The sequence below is a fragment of the Anabrus simplex genome, chromosome 2 (genome assembly GCF_040414725.1).
Source record: "Anabrus simplex isolate iqAnaSimp1 chromosome 2, ASM4041472v1, whole genome shotgun sequence".
NCBI lineage: Eukaryota > Metazoa > Arthropoda > Insecta > Orthoptera > Tettigoniidae > Anabrus > Anabrus simplex.
The window spans coordinates 912,231,565-912,250,544 of NC_090266.1; the positions used below are offsets into that span (position 1 = coordinate 912,231,565).

An 18,980-nucleotide genomic window follows, 5' to 3' on the forward strand; every position below is an offset into this window, starting at 1 on the left:
TTTATTTATGACAGGGATTGTCTCTCGTCTGTTTGCCAGCGCTGCGAGCTTGTCTCCCGCCATTTATTGTCAGATTTCATTACTACAGGATATTAATTTCCACCTATTATTTTTCGGTACAGCGTATTTGTAATTCTTTTTCCTTCTATCATACATAGCCTATACACAAAGATTATTTTGAAAGAGAATTACAAGTGTTTCGTCGAAAGAAGTCATTATATCGTGCACAACACACAATGTTTACCTCTGCTCTGATTGGCTGGTTCTTAAAGTTAACGTAAAATTAACCGCAAGAGCTTGGAGTTTGCAATCCCTTAATTTTACGGACTCGCAGTTAAGTTTACGTCGGCGCATTGTGAATGGATCCATTAGATATGATGGCCGCTAACTTCTAAGTTAACGTTAATTTTAAGTTTACGTTACGTTACGTTTGCATTGTGAATGGGGCTTAAGTTAACGTTAATTTTAAGTTTACGTTACGTTACGTTTGCATTGTGAATGGGGCTTTAGTAACAGCAAGGCGCTAGGTTGCGGCGCGTACAAAAGCTCGAGCAAAGCTCGAACTTGCTCGAATTCTGGCGTCATCTGTTCGAGCAGCTCGAGCCGGGCTCAAGCACATCACTAGGACGAACAGACTTCGCACAGATTCGTCCGAACTCGCAGTTCGCAGGTTTCCGCTTCCAGTGGACGAGAAGCCTTACGAGAGGACGAATGTGAAGCGTAGAAGCGTAAGGCTGATTCTCCACGAGCAGGTAAAACGCCGCTGTTCGCCCGCCTGACCGCTCAAACTTTCTGCCTATTCTACACGAGCGGTTGAATTGACGCCTGTAAACAGCGCTAAAAACGCCGGCGACACGCACAGCCATTCTCCACCAGCGATAATCCTGCCATACTATAATGATGGATGTCGTACAAATAGGTTGTGTTGTCGGAGCTGTTCAACTACAGTTAATAGTAATATTAAAAAAGAAACCTGGTAAGAAAAGACGTTGGTGGACTCACCCTGCGTTATCGAATCGGCTCACTACTGAACAATTTCATTGAACGTTTTGCGAACACAGGAGCTATCTGGAAATATTTTTCCAATATTATAGAATGTCAGTTGCTTCATTCGATGATCTGTTTAAACTTATTAAGGTTTATATTACTAAACGAATGAAATGGTAGTTTAGGGGAAGGCCTGAAATTTAATTCTCAAATATTTATATTATTAGTGGTCTTATCGATAGATATTACATAACTCAAGTTATATAAAATTAAATTTCCGATCATTTATGTCTCATACATGTTTACCGTACCGGCTATGGTATGGGAGACATTCATGAATTTGTATTTTTGTTGCTAAGTCCATATCAACGCCGAACCAGGAGAAAATGGGTTAACAGAATATAATGAAAATCGATACATAGAGTCGGGGAATAAGAAACTACAGTCTAAGCTATAAACAATTTTATTCACCCTGGATGAAATTGCAGTTCAGGGAAAGGCACCTAAAATTTATTTTTTTAAATACCTACAATAAGTTATTGGTCCTATCGAAAAGTACTGCATAACAAATGTTAGAGAGAGTACAATTTACGATCATTTATGTTTTATTGCCAACGGTCGTAGCCGTGTTGGGAACACCGGATCCCGTGAGATCTCCGAATTTAAGCAACATTGGGAGTGGTCAAGATTTGGATGGGTTGTCACGCGCTGTTGGTCGGGGGTAAGGGAATGGAGGAGCGGAAAGGAACTGGCCACCTACCGCGCGTAAACTCCGGCTCAGGCACACCTCTGCGGAGGTTCGGACCTGCCTTCTGGCAGAATACACCCTTACCTCTATGTTTTATTCAGTTTTACCGCACCGACTATGACAAGAGTGGTATTTAGAAAACTGAATGTGAGGCCTTCGATATCGAAAGTGCATAACATTCATCAACAATAACATATTGACCATAGTTGTGATGTTCTTCTTCTTTTATGCTGCCACTCAACTCCGATAGATGGGATTACTGCTGCGTACAGAGTATAACAGCCTGACTGAATATTGGCGGGAAATAGCTGGGGAGTTAGAAAACTTTCTTCTTTAGCATTCCATTCCTCTGGTTCATACATATGTAACACACTGGTTCATCATAGTATTCCAGCCATTCGATCCCTACTCTGACGCGCTGTTTTGAATGAGCAATGTGCACATTTAAGGCAGAGGCTCACTTAGTAGTAGTAGTAGTAGTAGTAGTAATAATTATTTCGTGTGGCTATTTCTAGCCGAGTGCAGCCCTTGTAAGGCAGACCCTCCGATGAGAGTGGGCGGCATCCGTCATGTGTAGGTAACTGCGTGTTATTGTGGTGGAGGATAGTGTTATGTGTGGTGTGTGAGTTGCAGGGATGTTGGGGACAGCACAGACACCCAGCCCCCAGGCCAATGGAATTAACCAATGAAGGTTAAAATCCCCGACCCGGCCGGGAATCGAACCCGGGACCCTCTGAACCGAAGGCCAGTACGCTAACCATTCAGCCAACGCCGCTGTTCGCCCGCTACAAACCCGCTTGTGGAACAGAACTATGGGGTATTTGTAGAGCTGTCTACACGGGCGGTTTGCACGCCGCGGGTGGACGCGTCCATGAGCGGGCAGGCGGGTCTAACGCCAGCAGAGGCGTCATTCCCGCTAGCGGTAGAACAGCGAGTCATACTCCACGTGGCGGCAGTGAGCAGTTCACCCGCCTCTGTCGCACGATACGAACTGCCTGAAGTGTAGTATATTCTTTACCAGCTGATGTACCCGTGCTTCGCTACGGAATTCTACATTGTATACAGAATTCTAGGTTAGATAGTGTACACGTTGTGAGCAAGATTGTATTAAATTCCATAGATCTTAACATTGCCCTAGAAACGCGATGGGGAAGTCACCAAACGTCTTTTTTTCATATGAAGACTGGGTTAGGGAATATTTGTTGTAACGGTAGGCCCGCTTGGCTACCATCAGTCACAATCAAGATGGGGAACATTATAATGGCAGACACTCAATCTCCACCTGCCTTTTTATATCCTCAGAAAGACCATTTTCCCAACTGAAATGAACATAGGTCATTACAATGGGTCAGTAGGAATGGCACGATTAAAATCAATGTTGTCATGTAAAATACTCGATCAAATGAAAAACCACACATTTTCTCACTTTTAACGAACGGTACTACGCTGCCGATCAAACAATCCAAATTTTCAGAACCTGAATGAGCAAGCCGCAGACAGCCGTGATTCGTGAACATTCTTCGTCTTTTTTTCGGCGGAGGGGTGGAATAGTGGAGAGTTCCAGGGCAAAAACTATGCCCTTTTACTAATCTGTTTCCTAGGAATACACGATGAATCGGAAAATCTCAATTCACTACACTGGCGGGGGAAGAAACTATCTGACTTGGAGGCAAATTCTTCCTCAAAGCCAGAGGAGAAAGCCCCTCTTCACTGCCAGTTTGGAAGAAAATGAATATAGATTTAATAAAAGTGAAGCGGAAGAAGCTTTTCTTACGAAACGGCTCTTTTCAGGGTTGAATTTTGAGTTATTTAGTGAATTGTGGGTTCTATAATTTGGAGTAGGTCTAAACTGTAATTCTTTGCTTTTTTGTTTTGTTTTGCAAGTTGCTTTACGTCGCATCGACACAGATAGGTCTTATGGCGACGATGGGAGAGGAAAGGGCTAGGAGTGGAAAGGAAGCGGCCGTGGCCTTAATTAAAGTACAGCCCCAGCAAACTGTAATCCTAGACCAGGTCATACTACTACTACTACTACTACTACTACTACTACTACTACTACTACTACTACTACTACTACTACTACTAAGTGAGCCTGTAACTTAAATTGTCCAGTGGTGAGCCGATTCGATAACGCAGGGTGAGTCCACCAACGTCTTTTCTTACCAGGTTCATTTTTTAATATTGCTAATAACTGTAGTTGAACAGCTCCGACAACACAACCTATTCGTACGACATCCATCATTATAGTATGGCAGGTTTATCGCTGGTGGAGAATGGCTGCGCGTGTCGCCGGCGTTTTTGGCGCTGTTTACAGGCGTCAATTCAACCGCTCGTGTAGAATAGGCAAAAAGTTTGAGCGGTCAGGCGGGCGAACAGCGGCGTTTCACCTGCTCGTGGAGAATCAGCCTAAGGGAGAAAACGACCATGGCCTATAAAAGGGTCTGTCCCAGAATTTGCCTTGGTGCAGGAAAACGGAAAAACAGTTTTAGGACAACCGACGGTGGGGATCAGCTCCTCCGCCTCTGCCTACAACATAATACCCTTGTCCACATTATTGGTGATCGCAATTCCGTTTTACGTTCTTCCTTCAAGGAATGAGTTACCGGTACAGAGCAACAAGTGGTGGTTGTTAGAAGGGAAAATATCGTCACTTTCGTACATATTTTCTTCTTCAGTACTGGTAGTTACTTTGTAGTAGTAACTGTATCACTCACTGAACTTTATTGATATTGACGTCATGTGAGTTACTGCATGATAACCTCCTATTTACATCCTTGGGTCAAGGCGTCTTGTCGTCAAGCGTACATCATGTAATAAGCCAGGCTTAAGAACAGTATTTCAGAACGAGTATAAAACTGCTCCCATTGCATAATCGGATTCTACTAGCTCTACATTTCACAGTTGTTGCTTAAGAAGCGGCAAGAATTCTCAACTATGACATAAATTAACTGACCCGTAGTTCAAGGGCTTGGACTTTCCCGCTCCGCTATCTTTAAAACGTCACATCGATTATGTCGCGCGTTTTGGCGGGCGTTTCGTGGTGGATGGTTTACTTGATTGCCTTCAGTAGATATCAAGAACTTGCTTTATGCACGGTAGAAGTCTGTGAGTGGTAGATGTGAAATAGTGGATATCATTTAAGTACTCTTCCCCGGCAGTGGACATCAGCGTCGGCTTTAAACATTATAATTGACTTGGGTTAAACAGGTGTCTTCAAGGGTATTTAATGACCTTCGAAGATCGTACAGGACTTTGAACTGTAGGGAAATTATTATTTGCATGGATATTGTACTTCTTAACACTTTTGGGCCGATTACCTAGATGTTAGGCCTCTTTAAACAACAAACATCATCTTAACACTTTAACATTTCAGGTAAAAACTGTGAACGGTGGCCAGTTGCGCGCATAGAAATATGACAGCTAATGTTTTAGTAATCGGAAGTGGTGGAAGAGAACATGCTCTCTGCTGGAAACTTGCGTCTTCCGAAGAAGTGAGTATGATTTCCTAATCTGTCTGAATTAAGGTTAACATATGCACGAGAGACGATAATCTGAAGAAAATAAATACTTATTACTATACATAGCCGTCTCCAGGTGCATCATTAATCGCAGTAAAAAAATATCTGACTGTGATATATGTGGATAGATGGAAGAAAAGTAGCTAACTATCATTATTCAACTTTTGAATATTACACTTCACAAAACCGACACTCTGATAGAATGCTACTTGTCTGTACATCTGTGGTGTAGGTGGTAGCACTGAATTTGGAAGCTAGGTTAGTTTCTTGTACCTACTCCATAAATTTGATTTGTAATGTTATACATTACCAGAATAGTCCTGTCGTGGCTGTTATCATAATAATATTTTCCCCTTCATCTATGTGATTGCCCAAATCCATCTCTGGTGGGATGCAATGTGCGGTATATGCTTATGGTATGGACTAGATCAAGTTTTGGGTTGGTGGTTGCAGAGTCGACTTTGGTCTACTCCGACAGCTCTCCACTCCAACCGACCAACTGAGCAGAGGAGGGGTGGCCATGCCTCTTGCTTCTTCCGAAGAAGCGAGTATGATTTCCTAACCTGTCTGAATTAAGGTTAACGCATGCACGAGAGACAATAATAGGGAAATAAATACTTATCAGTTATTACTATACATAGCTGTTTTGTTAATTCGATTTTTTTGTGTTTCGGTCTCCTCCTTGGCTTTGGCGTAATGAAAGTGGCCGAGTTATGAGCGATGCTAGTAAGGCCATTCTTTATGCCGACAGTTCCTTTGATGTAGTTCCTCTGTATTCAGGAGACGGTGGGGACGAGAATGGTTTACTGTGATTTTACATTCTCCTGCACTAAAGCGAATGCCAGGACGGTTCCTAGTGTACACCACAGCTGCCAACCCCTTCACCTTTCACTGACAAAGAGGCCTGCCTCACCTAGGCGAGTGATGCTAGTAATGCCATTCTTTATGCTGTCAGTTCCTCTGATATAGTGTGTTAAAGTGTTACTCACAGAGTTGGTTGGTGTACGCATTTCAGTGGGCTTGGCAGGTATTTGCAGCAGAACCTTCTGGCTCGATGAGGAAAGCAACAGGGAACTACATCACCTGTCATTTCCCTAGTATGTCTTTTAACTGACACCTACCCTCTGTGGGTGGGAGATGCAGACGAAGAATACACCCACGGTATCCCCTGCCTGTCATAAGGGGCGACCAAAGGAGGATTGAATTAGAACCATGAGACTACTTGTAATTACTACCATCACACGAGGAACACCATGGGTCTCCTTTACTTGGAAATTGTACCACTATGTTGGGTACACAATAGGTTTGTGATTAGTAGCAGTAGAGCGTGAATCAGTATGGGTTTTACAGTACCCGTGATTAGTACCGCTATATGCGGAGCACCACGGACTTACGTTGCCTGTGATTAGTACCCTTGTGAGAAACACCGCGTGTCAGGGCGTAACCTATGATTAGTACCACTGTATGAGCGACACTGTGGGTCTGCATTGCCTGTGATTAGTACCCACTATGAAAGGAACACCATGGGACAATAAGAGTCCCTGTGATTAGTACACGGATGTGAGAAATACCATGAGTTTGCGTTGCCTATGAGTGGCACCGTAATGTGAGAAACACCGTAGGTCTGCGTTACCTGTGAGTAGTACCACAATGCGTGGAACACCGTAAGTCTACAGTACTCGTGATTATTACTGCTACTTGAGAAGTACCATGGTTCTTGCTTTCCTAGCGATAAGTGCCATTATGAGATGCCGTTGACCTGGATTTTGGACCCCTTTAGACAACAAGCATCATTGATTCAGGATTGTGCTTTGGAAGCAACCCCTTGGTTAGTATATGCTATTGTTTAGGATAGTTTCTGGGAAGGTGGGCCATCTCGGGTTGAATCTACTGATTGTTTTAAGTTCACAATCATTGTTCATAGTCTCTTTTTTTTTAATTCTAGAAAGTGGATTAATTTTGGAATTTTTTTAACATTCAGTATTGTGAGCTGGATCCGCTGATATTTTAAATTCATATTCATCCATTCATTCGTAGTCACATTTTGAATTCTGGTAAGTGGATGAGTTTTGGACTTTTAAATTGTCATTATATTTCATCTCGTTTCGTACCATTAGGGGATGATGACCTAGCTGTTAGGCCCTTTTAAACAACATGTATCATCATAATCATTATCGTCAAGTGACACCTAGGCTAATGACGGATCTGTTGAGGTACCAGCCAGTCTTTGGGCGAAGGACTCTCCATGCATATCTAGATGAAGCTGGGTCATTTTGTTGCATCTCTTCACTACTCCTAGTAGTAGTAGTAGTAGTAGTAGTAGTAGTAGTAGTAGTAGTAGTAGTAAACTTCATTTTATTTGTGGCTGTGGGTGCTTTTCTTTTTAATGACAATAAACACCAGTGAATTCCACATAAGCAATACTTGTGTGTGGGATTGAATGAATTAACAATACAATTGCAACAAATTATTTTAACTTATTTTATAGTACAGATTTACATATATAGTCAGTAAATAATTGGTGTTGGCAATATTTAATAGAGGTTATTTACTACAGTAATTTGTGGGTACACATTTATTTTTAGATTAATGAATTTAATCCTCTCTGTCAGATTTAATTTCTGTTTACATAAGTTCTAAGGGTTAATTATGAGTGATACAAAATCATTTTAGATGGAAATTTATTGTTTTTGTTACATCTGTCTGTACGAGACAGGTATTCAAAATTTGTTTTAATCCACGTTTGTGTCTGACATTTCTAACCCGGGGAGGTTTGTTACAAATACAAAGTCCAAGATAACTTGCATGTCTCTGTCGACCTAAAGTATTTCTGTACGGGAGTGGCAAGCCAGATCTAACCTGCAGTCTTGATGGTACTCCCTGGTTGGTTTTAAAATTTTGAATAGTTTTTAAAATTATATGGTAATATTACTTTTGCATATACCTGACGTATATTTAAAACTTTTGCAAAGTTGTATCCTAACTCATTTGTAGAAAAGCGTTTTGGTTTGCAGTGCAGGATTTTCAATGTTTCTGCCCAGTAAAAATAGGAATTATACATTTATCTACTGCATCACCCCTTCTTGTGATACCATACTGTAATATGGAATTTAATAGTGCATAGTAAATACTTGTTAGTATTTTGATGGAAACCAGTTTCTATGAAATATGTACATAAGGCTTTGTAGTCAGGTTGCCAGATGACTGGTGTGATAATTGCACTTCAGGTGGCATATCAATAAATATGCCAAGGTATCATGGGTGGCTTTTTGTAGAACAAAACAAGTGCAGTCACTAGGTGGGCAGGCATTTTATGCATTTTGATTTGCAAGTTTTCTGGAAGTTGGAAGTGTTTTATTGTGTGAGAATGTTTTATTGTGTGAGAATGTAACATAACATGTTTTATTTGAGTTATAGTCAAAACATTTTGTTTCATCCATTAATTTACTATGTTCAGTGCTCTGCTGCGTTTACTGTAGGTCTCTTCTGATGAAAGACCACTGATTGTGATGACTATGTCATCAGCATAAGCAAGTATTTCTCTATCTAGATGTAAGTTGCACAGATCATTGATGTATACCAGAAATAATACTTGTCCAAGGACTGTTCGTTGTGATACTCTGGTTTGAATTATTTTTGGTTTACAAAGTTTATCATCATTTTTTATTCTCTGGATTCTATTTGTGAGGAAGCTGGCTATTAGCCCGTGTGTTATTCCATGAACAACTAATTTTTTTCTAATTTCTTAATAGTGTATTGTGATGTACTGTATTACATGCTTTTCTTAAGGTCCATAAACAGTCATTATTTGCTTTCCTTCATCTGATGATTTGTACATGTAGTCTGTTGCATCATCATTGCCTATTCATGGCCTAAATCCGAATGTTTTGGTGACAGGGCATTATCTTTTTCTAGAAAATGTAATAGTCTGTCTTCTATGCATTTCTCCAATTATTTTGAAAAGTGAGAAGTTAACAGATGCTGGCTAGATAATTTTGCATATCATCCTTGCTTCCCGATATATTCCCGGTTTAGACCTTCGATGTTAGGCCCCTTTAAACAATAAGCAGCAGCAAGTATTCCCGATTTATGTTGTGATTTTGAAACAGTCTGGGAATACTCCATTCATTAGTGGCAGATTGATAATATGTAGGAGAAGTTTAATTATAAATTGATGACATCATTTATTGTTCTAGCTGATATTGCATCATGTCCACATTCAGATCCATTGTTTAAGTCTGAAATGAGTTGTTTCAATCCAAGCCATGTTGCTTTATGCTCTTGATAAAGAAGGCCATCCTCGCCATCCTCCGTAATCTGGGTCTTCCTAGGCCTCTCTTGCCTTTCAGATTCTAATTCTTGTTTTGTTTTGGCGTTCTTGTTCTGCTTCATCATTTTACCACTTAATTTACAAGCTTTTATTTCCTTGTGTAACTTACGTCTTCATTTTGCACTTAATCACTGGTTCTCAGATATTTCATTGTGTTGATTCCCATATTTAGCCTAGAAATCTCCATTAATTTACTTATAAGTTCTTGCCAACTTCAGTATCTTTGTTTCTGGTTTTTATTAGCCTTTTTTTTTCCCTTCTCCTCTCTAATCTTGTCAACATTGTCATAATTTTTGCCACAGTTATTTTCATTTTCCAGTTTTTAACCTTTTCTTTTTCTACATCAAGCTTGTTGTTGGACCTCTCACTCATTTTTTTTGCCATAACTTACAGCTGTGGGCAAATAGTATTGTGTTCATTATTTTACTGTATTTCCCTATACTATATTGCCCTCATGTCATCCACTATAATTTTAAATTTCAAAGGTGATAGTAGTTCCTACACTTCTCTGTGTTAATATGATTTCAATTTGAAACCATCCTGTTTTGCCCACCTGAATCTTCTCATACTAGAAGAATTTAAAATATTTTGTTTCTACCATTTTTATTGCTTCTTTACCATTACCTCCCTGCGTCATACTTTCCTGAACGTTTGTTCTCAGGCCATAGGCGTTTTCTAAAGTAATATGCCATACTCCCATGCTATTTTCTTTCTTAATGAAAATAGACTCCATTCTCGATCTTCCACTCCTGAAATTGTTCTTCTTAGTATTGCAGTTCCACTTTTTCACTTATTCCATATTCTACTATTCCTTCTATCATTTTATCAACATGAAATATAACTGTGACTTCTCTTCAATTGAAGGGTCTTGTGCAAGATAGGGTAACTCCATTACCATTTTTTCAGGAGAGACACAAAATTGATTAGCATATTTCCTATAGAATAAAAGTTCTGAGAGAGATATTCTCAAAGCACCTACTTTAAGGCGGTAATTTGAAAGTTCAGACCAATATTAATGTTAATGTAAATTTGAAATGGAGTTACCTCTGTCTTACACCAAAATATTAAAAATATGTTAAATATCTGAGAATGTCTCTTCATTTATAACATTAATGTAGAATGTCATAAAGCAAATGTTGAATAACATCCTGTGCTCTTAGAATTCAAGTTTACAAACAAAACAACACAAAAATAGTCACCATACAGAATCAGTACAATCTCCACTTACCTCACTTGAGGTACCCTTTAGTGCTTCATAATACTATGTCATTCATTACATGGTATATAAAGATCCGCCAATGTCATTGTGTCCTTTAGTTTCACAGGTTTTAATGGCAGCTTTCTTTGGTATGCATATGGAGCAGTAAGAGTAATACTTGGAGACTGCTTCAGCAGCCTGAACTTGAAGAAGATAAGCATGCTTGCAATTGCACTACATTCTACCACATCATTATTGTGAATGTAACAAAATACTCTCTCAATAAGTAGACACTAGAAACCTATCATTTAGTTCTTTTTCCAGGTTGAACCGTGATGTTGTTTTCTGTACTAGTGTTGTGCAAAACATGCTCTATGCTCGGTTCATATTTGGCGAGTATGGCTAAGACCGAACCTTGCTTCTCACAGGCGAGGCGAGCTATGATCGTTCGAACTTGCCCCTTCACACTCGCTCCTTCACGCGCTGTCTCAGGCACAGGTAGAAGTGCTCGCTTGCCCTCGTTCTTATTTAGCCGTACTCTGCTGTTTGTCTCGCTCACCTTTATCTATCGAAACATTCGCTTTTGCCTCAATGGTATACTTATGACTGGGCATGTAACTGTCAATAATTAAACTCGTGTTTTTACACTGTGATTTTACAATATACTGAACTTGCGCGGCCTCCTAAATATAGGTAAGCAATACTGGAGAGTAATGTAGTAAATGTCGCTCCTGTCAGATAAATGGACAATGAATTTCACATGCTGCCACGTGTATTCCTCCCGGCTAGCATACTTTACTGCTTTTATACAGAAACTAAATACACATTATTCATGCATAAGCTATATATTTCATTACTAACTACACTAAATTTTTTTTTTTTATCAACTGTTCAAGTAAGTTATTATAACACACAAAGTTAAATATGAACCTCAAAAGTAATTTAAAAATTCCTCTTTGTTCAAGGTTTTCTATGGCTAGTGCACAAACTCTAGCTCCGAACTGGTTAATTATTTATTCTTCTGATTGTTATGAATTAATAACAAGTCATAGATTTGGTCTGGGTCTAGTCGACTGCTACGACTCGTTAAAAGCATTCCAGCTTTACTAAAGTTTCTTTCGCTACTTGCACTGGTTGCTTGGATTCAAAACGTATGTCTGGCAATTATTGGCAGAGTAGGCAGACTGGTTTCGTGTTCCTTCCACCATCGCAGTAGGTCGTCGTCATCTTCACCAGCATTCATATTGCACTACATCCATACTTCATCCCGAGCCTTGCTCTATGTAAACAAGGGATTACCTATATCTGGAAAAACCACACTGCTTGCAACGACAGTAAAGCAAGCAAGGCCATCCTCCCTAGTCAGCAAGCTTCGCTTCGAACATGCCCTGTCGAACGAATTGGAGCAGACTCGGGCATTTTAGCTTACACGCTCCACTCATACGTGATACTGGTTGCATATACAGCAAGGCACATGATGTTCTGTCTTGGTTACCCGTCTCAAGTTCGAACAATGCACGACACTATTCTGTACATTATGTATAATCAGTGTGATTGCTTCCTGGGAGACTGATCACCTCGGATCGAGTAGGGGTATTTCAGTTGCCTTGACAAAGAAAACTGCAATCTACTAGAAACGTATCGTTGGTATCACTTTTAACCGTTTTTATTTTTTAGTGAGGTTTTAGATGCAGGTAGAACAACAGAGGGAAATTAGGAATAGAGAACTGTTGCTGAGAAGCATGGAAGTAGGAAGAAGAGAAAAGGTAGGAAAGGGAAATGTAGAGTAGAACATAGGAAAAGACGTGGAACAGGGTCATTGAGGGGGGGGGGGAAGTTAGGAGGAAGTAGCTTCTGCAGCTGTCAGGAAAGATAGGGCTGACAAAGAGGGGAGGGGATCAAATTAGGTGGGTAGGGTTGAGGCTCTGGTCATGGGGGATTCCATTGTTAGACTTGTGGGGAAAGTGTGTGGAGGAAAGGGAACCAGGGTAGAGTATTATCCAGGAATTAGGTTGAGGCAGATGTTAAGGAAAGTAGAAGAGAAGGAGGAGGGAGAGGAGAAATGTTAATGAAACAAAAAAAAGAATTCAAGGATTTGAAGACCTCCATACAAACAGAACTTACGGATATGAAAGAGAGCGTACTGCAGAACAAAAGTAGTGTTTCACGTTGCTACCAACAACGTAAGGCAAGCAGGTATAAGTACCAATATAGTTGGGGATGTGTGGGATCTGGTAAATGCAGCAGGGTGAAGTTTAAGGAAGCAGAGATTATCAGTGGAATACTGTGTAGGAGGGATACTGACTGGAAGGTGATTGGGGATTTAAATGAGACTGTGGAGTGGGTATGTGGAGAAACTGGGAGTGAGATTTCTAGATCCTAATGGGTGGGTAGGAGATAGGAATCTGTGCTCAGATGGCCTTCACTTAAACCGCAGTGGTACGTGTAAGCTAGGAAATTTCTTTAGAAGGGTTATAGGGGAGTACATTCAGGGATATGCGGTGGTCTAGGGAGTGGTGATAAGGGTGCAGGGATCTGGAAGTCAAGTAGGGATTACATCAAAATGTTAGTGTTCAACTGTGGAAGTATTGTAAAGAAAGGAATAGAATTAAGTAATTTAATAGATATATACTTATCAGTTATTGTAATAGGAGTTGAATCATGGCTGAGAAATGATATAAATGATTTTCTCACAGAACTGGAGTATGTATCGTAGAGATAGGATAGGAATTGTGGGAGGGAGAGTATTCAGTCTGGTGACAGGACAATTTATAAGCTATGAAAAAGATGACAAACATGAAATTCTAGGTGTAAGGCTCATTTCTAAAGATGTACGCAGATGCAGATGATATAATTGTTTATAGGGAAATAAATAACATAGAGGATTGTACAGAATTACAAAGAGAACTTGACAGTATCCAATAATGGGTTGAAGATAATAATATGAAGATTAATGGAGGCAAATCAATTGTCACAACATTTACAAACAGGCAGTTGCAATTCAGCTTGCGAGGTGAAAGGACGTGGTGTGCTGAGCTCGTGAAAAGTATAAGAGTGTGCTATAGGAAGATGGCAGGGAAGATGGAAAGTGAAATGAACTCAAATGGTGAAAAATAGCTTAACATCATGCAAATGGTATTTTCATTAGTGGTGGTGATGGTGCTACTAGTGATCGGTGGAGTGAAGTTAAATCCGGGCCCTGGGCTGTCATGTGAAGATATTGAAAAGCTCAAGGAGGTCATGCAATAATGTCAAGCGGAGAAGACAAAGGAAATGTTAATGAAACAAAAAAAAAAAAAGAATTCAAGGATTTGAAGACCTCCATACAAACAGAACTTAAGGATATCAAAGAGAGCGTACTGCAGAACAAAAACGAGATAGATGAAATGAGGACAAAAGTCCTGGATCTAGAAGAAAGGCTAAGGAACCTTGAAGAAAAGCAAAAGATACAAGTGAAGGAAGATAGATACGGGCTGGTAGAAACAGAAAAAGAGAACTTTAATGATATGTTAGACAGAATACTTTCCTTAATCAGAGAGAATTTGAAGGTCGAGTGTAATGAGAGTGATATCGATAATGCCTTTAGATTAGGGAGGAATATGGGAAGAAGACCAGTGAAAGTATGTATGGTATAGAGTTTGAAGGCTCGAAAATTTTTGGAAAGTGCGAAGAGCTTGAATGGCACAAAAATATGGATTAAAAAATAATTGGATCAAGGAGAAATGGAAAATATGCAAACATTACGTTTTCATCAAGTGAAGGCGTGGCATTCGGGGCTAAAAGCATTTATCCATGGAAGCAGGCTTATAATAGCGGGCGATTCTTTGAGCCGGATATAGACTGTTAGTCAGATACGCTAGCTGGAGCATTGCCCTGATGTGTCAGCTATACGGAAGGCCAGCATACTAGTGAGTGATGACAGTAGATCCGAGTCAGCATCTCTGTGTGGCCATCAACAAAGCACGGACAGTGAACTGGATGACGCGGCGCTCAAAACCAGGCATCTCCAATCCAGGAAATCAACTCAAGAAGATGAGGTGGTCCCTAGGAGGCAAGACAACCCAAGGAGAAAAGAAGAAAAGAAAAGAAGCGTAAGCCAGCGCTATTGAAAAACATGAATGACGGGAAGTAAGGCCTTGGTGACATCAGATACACCCACAAACAGATAGCTAGACTGGGTCGTGGGATTAATAAATATCGAGGGTATATTGAGCAAACTAGGAAATGATGAAGTTAGAGATCTAATGCAAGAGAGTGAGATTATTATGATGGTAGAGGCTTGGTTTGCCAGGGGGGCTACAGTGTACAATTACTGGGTTTTAAGTTCTGGAGAAGAACGAAACATAAAAAGAGCCTGAAAGGGCATTACCCGGGAGGGATATCTGTGATTGTAAAAGATGAAATATGCAATCAGGTAGAGCTATGGGAATCGGGATATGAAGAAATGATTTGGGTAAAAATAAAGAAAGGAAATCAGAGTGGGAGCGAGATTTTCATAGGTTTTGGTTACAACCACCCACTGGGGTCCCCGTTTGAGAAGAAAAACTTCTTTGAAGAGCTTGTTGACTATAATCTATTAGCTTCATAGTCTGTATTGATAGTTCAAGTACACAAGTATGAAGGATCGCAGTTTAAGTAGCCGAGGAAGGTGTACCTATATAATAATAATAATAGAGTTCTCCACCTAATCAATACTTTATTTTACATAGTGTCAATAAAAAAAAACCAAACCCCATGGCACTACAGCCCTTGAAGGGCCTTGGCCTACCAAGCGACCGCTGCTCAGCCCGAAGGCCTGCAGATTACGAGGTGTCGTGTGGTCAGCACGACGAATTCCCTCGGCCATTATTCTTGGCTTTCTTGACCGACATAGTGTCAATATTATTTACATAAAAGGACAGTACCGGTTTCGACCTGTAAATAGGTCATCTTCAGCTGTTGAAGAACCTGCTTAATAGTGACTGTAGAGAATAAATACTAATAAAATTTAAATTTAACAAGAATGCCATTAAAATAAACATGAATGCCACTATTCTAAAAAATACTTAAGGTTAAGATATATACATATGGTACAGTTTTCGGGGTTAGAGGGCTTTTCCCTGGCCCCATGATTTCTACATATTTCAAAAATTATATTTGCTGAGGTTGGATACAATTCTAAGAGTTTATCAAGAATCACTGACGAGTTCCACTGTCGGCAGCCCTGAAGATGGTTTTCTGTGGTTTCCCATTTTCACACCAGGCAAATGCCGGGGCTGTACCTAAATTAAGGCCACGGCTGCTTCCTTCCAATTCCTAGGCCTCTCCTATCCCATCGTCACCGCAAGACGTGTGTCGGTACGACGCAGAAAAAAAAAAAAAAGAATCACTGACGTGGTGTCAAGTTCGAATATCTATGTTAAATGCCTTTATGAGATGTTTCAAAGTGCATTGTTAGGCATCAAATATGCGGGGACGTCGTATTCATTAGAATAAGAGGTTCAGTAACCTGTTTACAGATACATAGCTTTTTCTCAGTCTATATCAAAGCTGAAAAACATGTTAGTGAATGCCACTATACTAAAGGGCTTTTATCCTGGCCCCATGATTTCTACATATTTCAGAAATTATATTTGTTGAGGTTGAAATTGGATACAATCCTTAGAGTTTATGAAGAATCACTGACATTCTTGTGTCAGGCTCGGATATCTAATGTTAAATTCCAACACTATGTCCAACGGTTTTATGAGATGATTCAAAGTGCATTGTTGGGCCCCACAGGCCCATTGCTCAATATAATGGAAGATTTTTACATCAACATGGACCAATGTGCTAATCCTAACTTCAGCTTAAACAAAATCACAGACAAAACAAACAAACAACACAGCCATACCCATTCTAAAAGACACACATTTAAAAAGAATCAGAAAAAAAAACACACGCGCGCGCACCCCCCCCCCCCCCTTTCTCTCTCTCTCTCTCTCTCTCTCTCAGAGTGGGAGCGAGATTTTCATAGGTTTTGGTTACAACCACCCACTGGGGTCCCCGTTTGAGAAGAAAAACTTCTTTGAAGAGCTTATTGACTATAATCTATTAGCTTCATAGTCTGTATTGATAGTTCAAGTACACAAGTATGAAGGATCGCAGTTTAAGTAGCCGAGGAAGGTGTACCCCCCCCCCCCCCCTCTCTCTCTCTCTCTCTCTCTCATATACCTTCCTTCCTTTTCTTCTTTCTCAGATTTTTGAAGTTTACCTGAGGGAACGCAAGTATGAAGAGGGGAGCACCCACAACTCACTTTCATTGATTTCAATATGTCGCACACAGCAACGTAAACCTCAACAAGGAAGTTTGATATAGATTAGCATGTTTTTCAGCTTTGATATAGACTGAGAGTGAGCTATGTATCTGTAAACAGGTTACTAAATCTCTTATTCTAATGAACACGACGCCCCCGCATATTTGCGGCCCAACAATCCACTTTAAATCATCTCATAAAACCGTTGGACATAGTGTCAGTGATTCTTCATAAACTCTTAAGAATTATATCCAATTTCAACCTCAACAGATATAATTTTTAGAAATATGTAGAAATCATGGGGGTCAGGATAAAACTGTACCGTATGTATATATCTTAATGTTAAGTTTTTTTTTTTTCTTTTAGTATAGTGGCATTCACTAACATGTTTTTCAGCTTTGAGATAGACTGAGAATAAGCTATGTATCTGTAAACAGGTTACTGAACCTCTTATTCTAATGAATACGACGTTCCCGTATATTTGCTGCCCAACAATGCACTTTGAAACATCTCATAAAACCATTGGACATAGTATTGGCATTTTAACATAGATATTCGAACTTGACACCAGAATGTCAGTGATTCTTGATAAACTCTTAGAATTGTATCCAACCTGAGCAAATATAATTTTTGAAAATGTAGAAATCATGGGGCCAGGGAAAAAGCCCTTTAACCCCCAAAACTGTACCATATGTATACATCTTAACCTTAAGTATTTTTTAGAATAGTGGCATTGATGTTTATTTTAATGGCATTCTTGTTTAATTTTAATTTTAGTAGTATTTATTCTGTACATTCGCTATTAAGCAGGTTCTTCAACAGCTGAAGATGACCTATTTACAGGTCAAAACCCGACTGTCCTTTTATGTAAATAATATTGACATTATGTAAAATAAAGTATTGATTAGGTGGAGAACTCATCCTTCATACTTGTGGGCTTATTGATGTTGTAAACCAGATTAAATTAGGAAATGAAGAAGCAGGAATAATTATAATGGGTGATTTCAACGCAAGGGTTGGCGTAAATAATCCATTATACGATAGAGAAATTGATGAAATATTAATAGAAAGATGGAGGAGCAAAGACAAAGAGTGGAACAAAAATAGAGAGAAACTGCTAGAAATGTGTGCGATAGAGGAATTGTACATTTTGAATGGAGACTGGTTGGGGGACGAATCAGGTAACTTAACATACATAGTCGAGTCAGGAGGGAATGTTATAGACTTGGTGTTGGCATCTGGGGAGGCTTTAAATTATGTTAAGGACATTTGGGTAAAAAATTGGACAGCATCTCATCATTTCCCAGTTGCTGTTTGATTACTGAGAGACTAAGATGAAGAAGAAAGAAAACAGCGTTTCAGCTATGTACAGAGAAAATTAGTAAGATACAGGTGGAGTGAGGAACATAGAGACGAATTTAGGGACTACTATAGGGGGAAAACTTTTGAAATTCTGAAGATAGGCATTGAGTATATGATAAAGGATAATAGCATAGATGAAGCAATAAGAATGGTTGAAAGATCAATAGAAGTAGCTGGTAAAAAAAAACAATGGTTATGAGTAAGAGAAGGCAATATAAACAAAATGTATGGTATACTGATGAGTATAAAGAAAAGAAAAATCAAGTGATGAAGGCATTGAAAATGTACCAAAATGAGGGATCCAAGGATTTACGAGCAGATTTTTGTAAAAAGAGGAAGGAATACAAAGAGTTAATGAGCGAAAATAAAAGGAACTGGCAGGCCAAAGAGGCAAAATTATTACATAAGTACTGTAAAGAAAATGAAACTAAGAAAGCATGGAAAAGAATTGGTACAATATGCAAAGATTATAAAAGCTGTAAGCATATGCGATGAGGAGTGGTTAACGTATTTTAAGGGGTTGTTAGAGGGTGAAGACACATGGGAAAGGAAGAAAACCGAG

At 39.6% G+C, this 18,980-nt stretch overlaps 1 protein-coding gene across 2 annotated transcripts in view; it reads left to right on the plus strand.

Moving 5' to 3' along the window:
* The first annotated feature begins 4,735 nt into the window (after window positions 1-4,735).
* The window catches only part of Gart (trifunctional purine biosynthetic protein adenosine-3 Gart), a 529,244-nt gene continuing 514,999 nt past the window's right edge, over window positions 4,736-18,980 (plus strand). The window contains exons 1-2 of one of the 2 annotated variants that reach the window (XM_067141687.2): window positions 4,736-4,840; window positions 5,109-5,226. In XM_067141687.2, coding sequence (XP_066997788.2) covers window positions 5,149-5,226 — 78 coding nt within the window. In that variant the 5' untranslated portion in view covers window positions 4,736-4,840; window positions 5,109-5,148. Of the gene's footprint in view, window positions 4,995-5,108; window positions 5,227-18,980 lie in introns of both variants that reach the window. The other variant, XM_067141686.2, reaches the window with a different exon arrangement.